General features: G+C 38.9%; 1 protein-coding gene across 1 annotated transcript in view; it reads left to right on the plus strand.

Annotated features, from left to right (window-relative positions):
* Positions 1-8356, plus strand: part of LOC107676947 (dual specificity mitogen-activated protein kinase kinase 2-like) — a 9089-nt gene extending 733 nt beyond the window's left edge. The window contains exons 2-11 of the mRNA XM_016471692.1: positions 6-128; positions 212-358; positions 443-520; positions 2095-2146; positions 3114-3238; positions 3434-3647; positions 3765-3829; positions 3956-4017; positions 4866-4911; positions 6740-8356. Of these exons, the coding sequence (XP_016327178.1) occupies positions 6-128; positions 212-358; positions 443-520; positions 2095-2146; positions 3114-3238; positions 3434-3647; positions 3765-3829; positions 3956-4017; positions 4866-4911; positions 6740-6850 (1023 nt within the window). The 3' untranslated portion in view covers positions 6851-8356. The remainder of the gene's footprint in view (positions 1-5; positions 129-211; positions 359-442; positions 521-2094; positions 2147-3113; positions 3239-3433; positions 3648-3764; positions 3830-3955; positions 4018-4865; positions 4912-6739) is intronic.
* Positions 8357-8978: the final 622 nt, after the last annotated feature.

Below are 8978 nucleotides of genomic sequence, written 5' to 3' on the forward strand. Positions count from 1 at the left end.
CCCAGAAAGCCCAAGTGGGCGAGCTCAAGGATGAAGATTTTGACCCCATATGTGAACTCGGCGTAGGTAACGGTGGGGTGGTCCACAAAGTCCGTCACAAACCCTCAAGACTGGTCATGGCCAGGAAGGTAAGCGATCGACAGACTTATGCACCTGCTGCTGGCTTGCTTACGGATGTGTTCAAAGGCTGAACGTTCTGTATTTTCTACAGCTTATTCATTTGGAAATCAAACCAGCCATCAGGAACCAGATCATACGAGAGCTGCAGGTCCTACATGAGTGTAATTCGCCGTACATTGTAGGTTTTTACGGCGCCTTTTACAGCGATGGAGAAATCAGCATCTGTATGGAGCACATGGTGGGACCAATGTTGTTGTTTAATGCTTATAGCATGAGTTCATAGCAGAAGTGTTACAGCACACTGACATGTATTTGTCCGCAGGATGGAGGTTCTTTGGATCAAGTGCTGAAGGAAGCCAGGAGAATCCCTGAAGAAATTTTGGGCAAAGTTAGCATAGCCGTAAGTATTACCAGTCTCCTCTGCTGTATCTGTGTCAAATAATGCTGTTTAGTTATTGATGACAAATGAACCATATTGACACATCAGTGATTAGTTGGTTAGCAAGGTCGACTAGTTTATCTAGATTTTTTTTAAAGCCTAACTGATCTTAGGTGTACTTTAATTGTATTAAATGTAAGGGCACTACTTGTTGAGGGTTGTAATGTGTTTACACTCAAACTCTCTGTTTTTGGCAGATGCCTTTGTTCAAAGTGTGGTTGAGGTAATTTTATCATTAGATAATGTTCTCCAAATTTGTGGCTTTTAACAAAATTACTGGTACAATTGCTGTTCAAATCAAATCTGATGTGAAGAATATTCTTATGCATGATCCTTAAGTCTTTGTTTTGTACAGATATAATTTTGAACTTATGTATTTGTTGAATATTTGTTAGTTACTCTGTATGACCCTTCACCAATTTTACTATAAGTGATTTCATAAGACCAACTAGTCATTCACACTAGTTTGTTTAAAACTATCTCTAATACTATTACCCAGCCATGTTGACTCTAATTGTTAGATTTCTAAGGTAGAATTGTTTTTTTTACGACAGAAAAAAATTATTTCTGCCATATAATTTTTTTTCTGTCAGTCTATGTTAGATATATTGCCCGATTTTGGATATTTAATTGTGCATGTTTTTCCCCATATTTTCTTAGCCATATTTTACTGCTCATTAAGAGTGAATTATTAAAAAAATGTTGTGATGTCTAAATCCAGTTTTAGCATTTAAAAAGATTTGTAGTTTATAGTGCTTTATTTTTGTCTCACTTAGACAAATAGGATTGTATTTCAATACCGTCCATTTCTTGGTTATCAGCCATAACATGGAAATAACTACCATCTTATCAGTATCAGGGAGAATTTTAATATTGGCGCGTCCCTAGAATATAGGTTACCTCTACCAACTTCTTGTTTTTTGGTGTCTGGTTAATTACAATAATTGTTTATCATTTTTGTAATACTTAATGTAAAGAAATTGTGCATGTACATGGGGAAATGCACATGTTAAAAGATTAGGTTATTGTGAAAGCTGTAGGAATGAAAAGAGAGCAACCTGCTTTTCTTCTTGTCTAAAAGCAGAATCCAAAAAAAAATGGTACACAACCTCCATCGTAACATGTCTGGCACTAGTACGCACAAACCGCAATTTAATAAAGCTGTGACCACACCCACAGATGTGCAAACTCCCTTTTAAGTCAGAGTCACCAAAACATGCACATTTTTCAACACACATTTAACTTATTCTTCCAAATGAATAGGGTTGAACTTCTGTTTCACATTTGATCATGACAAAACACAAACACTTTAACATGAAGTCCAAACAAAGGTGCAGCGATCTGTTTATGTGTGTGTCTGTACTGTTTTTTGCACGTGTGAGCGAATGCATCTCAGCTTTCAGTAATCACAAAGCAGAAGTTGTTTTGTAAAGACTAGAATATGTAACACGTTCTGTAAATTCAGGAAGCTAGATACCACATTGACCGTTGAGAGATAAACCCTGTTGATGACATCTATAACTCTCTTTCCACAGGTACTCAGAGGTCTGGTATATCTTCGGGAGAAACACCAAATAATGCACAGAGGTACACACAGAGCAACATTCCTTACTAATATCTTAGAAAACGTACATGTGCATACACGCGCTGGATGGCAGCAGGAAGTAGCCCCCTAATGCAGCTATTGAAATTGCATAAGAAGCTTAAAAATGATAATTATAGAGAGATTAGGCCTCACTTTTTCAAAGGTATTTACTGAAACTATAACCAGAGACCTTCATACAACTGCAAACCTGAGATTAAATGGAGCAAAGATATTGCAAAAGTTGATATTATTCCAATGCTAAACGTCAATCTTCTACAATTAAACGTTTTAAAACAAACACTACATTGGCATTTTTAGATTACAAGTTGTAGATCACAAGTTACCATAGAAATAGCTTCAGTGTCTCCAAGTGTGGCACAACCAACATTTGAACATTAATACTATGTCTGAAGATGCAAAGTATCAGTTTCTCTGTCAGGTTGTATGAGGGTCTGAAGGAGCCACACTGGGTTTGAAGGGTTAGACAGGGAGGGTCAGGCCTATAGTTGTGCTGTTGTGGCAGGGAGCGCTCGCCTGCTTGCGAGGAGCTGTCGAGGAGCCCAGCCGGTAATTGCAGCCTCTCGGATGTGATTACATGGCAGCCACACCCTGCAACCCCCTCCCTTCTTTTTCCTCTCCCACTCTCACCCCTCTGTCCACTCCCAGTGGGTGTTAGGGCTGAAGGAGGACCCGTCATGTGTGGAATCGTTGCATGTCTGCACTGTTATTTGCTCCTCTTGCCCTGTGTTTAAGAGGAGGGAGGTGGAAAGTGGCTTGCATGTCTGTCCTTTCTGCTTCAAAACGGTGTTGTCGGAGCTAGCTTTGCAGTATGCAGAGCATCTTGTGAAATGTTTTTGCTGGGCATGCTGGAGAAAGGGCATTTGAACGGGGATGGAAAGCCAGGTGGTGCCACTGGGATTTGGACCCCGGCACTCCATCTTACATGGTCTCTCTCTCTGGTCCCTACAGACGTTAAGCCCTCCAACATCCTGGTGAACTCGCGTGGCGAGATCAAACTGTGCGACTTTGGCGTGAGTGGCCAGCTCATCGACTCCATGGCCAACTCCTTCGTTGGAACACGGTCGTACATGTCGGTGAGTCACCCGCCCACTTCCCTCCCCAACCCCCAGTCCTTCTCATTCCAAGCCCTGTGCCGGTGCCCAGGATTCTTCCATGTGGAGAGGAGGAAGTCGCTGCCAGGTTTTAGCCCACTCCTCTTGGCCACCTGCAGGGTGTGGCGCCCCACCCATGTAGAGCTTTGACTTGCTCTCTGCTCTCTGCCTTGACAGCCGGAGAGACTCCAGGGCACACACTATTCAGTTCAGTCGGATGTGTGGAGCATGGGCCTATCACTGGTTGAGCTGGCTATTGGACGCTACCCCATCCCCCCTCCCGATGCCAAGGAACTGGAGGCCATATTTGGCCGGCCAGTGCTGGACACAGGTGGGGCAGAAGGCCACAGCATGTCCCCAAGACCGAGGCCTCCAGGACGACCGGTTAGCGGTAAGACCTTGTTTAATTTACCCAAACATTGGCATTGGTTTTATGCGCATTCGTTCTTCTCCACAGTCTGCGTAATATGCGTGTTTTAGTTGAGCCTTGCGAATTGTTTTCCCCAAGGACATGGAATGGACAGCAGGCCAGCCATGGCTATATTTGAGCTACTGGACTACATTGTCAATGAGGTCAGAGAATTTGCTTAGCGTGCAACTTACTTCCTTTGTGCTTATTTTTGCCTTCACTTCATGTTTTGATGTTTCACTTCAACATCACCCCTTTTTCTGCTCCCCACCTGTCTCTACATCTTGCAGCCACCACCTAAGCTGCCCCATGGCGTCTTCACCACTGACTTTGAGGAGTTTGTGACGAAATGGTGAGCTCCTGTGTGTTATCGCTGGTGTTTTTACTATACGAACCTGCAAAATCTTCAAAACGATATCTGAACTATGTCAAAGTTGGACCTCGATAAAAGGGCCGTAGTACAGGGATATCCATTCCAGCTTCTGGAGGTTCAACCTGCCCCAGCACACTTGCCTGGATGTTTCTAGTAATTCTGAAGACCACAATTAGCTGGTTCAGGTGTGTTTAATTAGGTTTGGTGCTAAACCCTGCAAGACAGTGGACCTCCAGGAGCAGGATTGGACACCTCTAGTGTAGTACAGTTTGGGGAATGCAGGTTTGAATCTGGACTGCATTGTTCCCAATCTCATAAGTTCTTCCTCTGTTCATTTCTTGTAAATCTTCACAGATTGCATTTAAATGTACTTTAAAAGTTCAGTCAGACTAACTTGTCCTTTTAAAACGTCACGCAAACAATTTGGTCTGACTGAAATCTACCAGTTCGGTTTTTGCAAAGTCGGACCAATTGATCTAGATAATGTAATTGTATCTTAGATTTGTCCGGTTTGTGCGCACACTTAATCTGACTACAGTTGGCCCCAGTGTTGTGCACTTGCTCCAAAAGAAAGTGTGACATTCAATGTCTGTTAAGACCTCCAAAAATGTGTTTAATGGGACTGGCAGATTAAGTCTACGCAAGGTAGCTTGACTATGCAAAAAAATAAAATATATATATATTAAAACAGTGATTGTAAAAATACTTACTGTCCGGTCAAATAAAGGCAACGCCTCCCTCTAGATTTCTGGGCTAATGTTTTATTAAATTTGGAATTTTATTTTGTCTTACTGATGTTTTTTTCTGTGTTTTTTTTTTTTTGACAGCCTCGTTAAGAACCCTGCTGACAGAGCTGACCTTAAGATGCTAATGGTAGGTACAATTCCCTGTATAGTTACAATTATATTAAATTTAAAAAAATTGTTTTTATGACAACATCTAGTGCAGTGTTTCCCAACCACTGTGCCACGGAAAATTATCAAAAACTTCCTTATCTCTATTATATTTTGTTATTATTATTTTAAATAATAATATTTGTGGGTTTTACAAATATTTAACCAATGAAAAGCATTCAAAAGAGCTTGTGACTAAACAACGCCATTGGATGCTCAAATTGTGAGTCAAACCTCATAACTCCACCCTGCCTCCATTCAGAATAAAGTGCCGCAACGCGCAGTTTGAAGACAGACGTCTACTTCTTTGCAACGCAAGGGTAAATAAAGAACTGTTTGAATAAGTACAGCGTTTACTTTATTCAAGAAACGCTGTCTATAAAGGCTAATGTTTTTGTGTTTAAAGAGCAGAGAAGAGTCTTAGCATTTGCTATCTAGTTGTAGCGAATACAATTTTGTATGTTTTAAATATCCTGTGCATAGTGGTTCGTCTTTTATATCTTAAGATTTTGGCCAAATGTATTAAACAAGAGAAACTGAGTGCCCATATAGATACAATAAACTTTATAATCTGCAAACTGATGAAAACGTGATGCTATTGTTTTACTGCATCAGATGCCGCCGTTCTAATAGACAAAACACAGATCTCTGTCATTCAGTCGTCAAAAACCTTTTCAGAAATTAAGTGCAAGTGTCTGATCATATATAAAGCCAAAATACCAACTCTGATTACGCAATGTTTAATTATTGAAATTTTTTATTTTTTTATTTTTTTAAATATGCTTTGGTGTGCCATGGGATTTTTTACATATCAAAACTGTGCCGTGGCAGAAAAAGGTTGGGAAACACTGATCTAGTGGAATAAAGTAGAAAGACTTAAAAGGATAATTCACCCAAAAATGAAAATTCTGTAATTAATTATCCACCCTCATGTCATTCCAAATCCGTAAGATCTTTGTTTATCTTCAAAACACAAATTAAGATATTTTTAATGAAATCCGAGAGCTTTCTGACCCTACATAGACAGCAACACAACTACCACATTCAAGGCCCAGAAAGGTAGTAAGGACATCGTTAAAATAGTCCATGCCACATTAGTGGTTCAACCATAATTTTATGAAGCTACGAGAATACTTTTTGTGCACACGCATGAGTCGTGGTACTCTAATGAACGTGTGTGGTGGAGATTGACACGGAAGAGAGGAAATTGTTGAATAAAGTTATTTTTGTTTTCTTTGCGCACAAACAGTATTCTCATAGCTTCAAACCATTACGGTTGAACCACTGATGTCACATGGACCGTTTTAACAATGTCCTTACTACTTTTCTGGGCTTTGAACGTGGTAGTTGCGTTGCTGTCTATGCAGGGTCAGAAAACTCGGATTTCGTCAAAAATATTTTCATTTGTGTTCTGAAGAAGAACGAAGGTCTTACGGGTTTGGAACGACATGAGTGGTTTAATTAATTGCAGAATTTTCATTTTGGGTGAACTATCCCTTTAGAGAGAGAGCTTTTTGGAGTAACAACACATCCAGTTTGTCAGTTTTTGGCCATGTTAGTACAGCAATTAGCTCTAGTTACAACTTGATTTTGAAATGTTTTCCCCTTTGCACTCAGTATAGTACTGACTGTAGGTGCTCATAGCAGGAATATCACGATGCATTGTAGAATATAATGCATTACAGACATAATACTTATAGGGGTAAATTTATGTATACGTAGTGAGAATCAAGGTAGGATGTACTGAAAATAAAATTAATGATATTTAATAAAAAATAATTATAAAATTAATTGGTATTCATTTGCAGGGCCACACGTTCATCAAGCGGGCCGAGGTTGAGGAGGTGGATTTCGCTGGATGGTTGTGTAAAACCATGGGCCTTCACCAGCCCAGCACACCCACTCATAGTGTTGAGTGAACGCTGGCTCACATGCCATCCTCATCCTCCGCTCTACTTCTCTCCTTTTTGCTCTCACAGACCTGTATGCTTGTAAGCCTCCGACACACCGCTGTGCGCTCTTTTGCCGTTCTCTGCTTACTCTTCCCTTCCACCGCGGTGCGTTCTGGGGCATTGTTTTATAAGAGCTTCTGGTGTTGGAACACAGTCATTTGAATGAATATGGAGATTAGAATCACTTAAGTGGAGTGGCTGTATTTGTAACGACCACATTATTCAGGAATGTCCAAATTGGTAAAGATCAGCTAGGTTTCGTTTGTATAAGAGCTATTTCATTAGAATTATGATGTTTTTGTTTACTTTTCATGGTTGGTTTATTAAATCATTATATTGTTTTTTTTTTTTTTTTTTGCTAAAGCACTATTCTTTGGCAGTTAGCGTTACACTGTGTTAAAATGGATAGCTTGGTTCAAAGGCAAACATTTAATTGAGAATCAACTGGCGTTTGCAAAAAAAAACAAAGAGGGCTACTGTGGATCATAGAGGTTAGTTTATTTCAAAGATGATTATAAATGCAAAATGGCCAAATCAGCAATGCTGAAGTGCATACGTACAGTTGTTTAGCTTGTGCATTGCAGGTAGCACTGCTAGTACACAGCCAAGTACTCCATCATGCCAACCAATGGCCATGTTGTAAGTTTGCACACATTAGCAAAAAGAAACATAAGCTTAATTAGAGTTCCTGTATCAGATGCCCTTTGTCCTACTGCTGTGCCTGTGAAAAAGATCAGTCATTTAATATTCAGAAATCTATACTGTTTTTTTTGGGGGGGGGGTATTTTCAACTTAAAATCATCTTCAGAAGGGTATATTTGGGAAGAATTATTGTTTATAACTTATGCTTCAGTGTTCTTTTTTTCTTTTTTAATTGAAACCTAAAATTTCTTGCTTTTGATTTCAAGTTTGAATACAACCAGGGTTGCATCTATCTTTACAGTGCTTTTACAATAGGCCCGATGAATTTAAACGCATCAAAATTATTTCAACCAAGACCACAACAGGTACACTCATAGTCTGGTCTTCAGTGGTATATAAAGTGCAAAGTAACGTCTCAGGCCACCATGTACAGTGCTATGCAGATCAAATGAACCTCAGCAGATATTGCTGTATTAGTAGGTCTTATTAATACACGGGTGTTACAGATGGGCATTGTGAAGTGTGGCTAAAGCCCACTTGCTCTAAATAGCTTTTTTTTCTCTTTCTCTAGTACTTTTCAGTAACATTGAAACTGTATTACACACTGGCATTCAGCTCCGACCAAGTGAATGCATGTATCGCCACACGTGTATAAAATATATGTACAGTACAAATGGTACTGTTTTCAGTCTTAAAATAGCATTTTATTTGATTGTTTTTTGTTGTTTGTTTTGGGAATAGTTAAGTGAAGAGGATACAAGTCATTTTATTACCATATGGAATGTGTTGAATACAGTTCTAATATAAAAATAAAACTTATTTGTGAATGATTATTTGGCTGTAGTTGTTGTCGTCAGTCTCAATGTTTTGGATAATGTTTAAAGATTTTATTGCAGTGTACTATATTTAATGTGAATTGTTAAAGAATAAGAGTGAACATTTCATTACATAATTTGAAATATAAGGCTTATATTAAAAATATAGATAGCTAGAAAAAACATGTGATTTGCATTATAGCTGTTAATTTCTGGTATATTTTTTGCATGGCTGTGATAACAACCAGTACTGGAAGATGCATATTATAAAATGGTTTATTAATGATATATAATGTATTATAATTTTTGTAATCTAAATTAAGTCAATGGTAATACAGCTAACATACTTTGTACATGTAAAATTGTGGCATGTTTTGAAAACGTAAAAAAAAGTAGATAACCATTTAGCCAATGCTTCAAGGCTGCTCGCCAGTTAGGGAAGAGCTGTTACAAAACCAAGCTTCAGAGAGATGTTTTATAAAATACTTTGGCATACGTTTCTGAAAATGTGTGCAAAAATATGAATTTAGTAACTTGAAATGCACCTTTACAGCTTCCTTTAATTACGAATTAGTTTTAAGTGTCCCAGTTATACTGCCCTCTGTGTCTGGTGTGCGTTAGTTCATCATGCTTGTCTC

Source organism: Sinocyclocheilus anshuiensis, unplaced genomic scaffold (genome assembly GCF_001515605.1).
Source record: "Sinocyclocheilus anshuiensis isolate Anshui unplaced genomic scaffold, SAMN03320099.WGS_v1.1 scaffold420, whole genome shotgun sequence".
NCBI lineage: Eukaryota > Metazoa > Chordata > Actinopteri > Cypriniformes > Cyprinidae > Sinocyclocheilus > Sinocyclocheilus anshuiensis.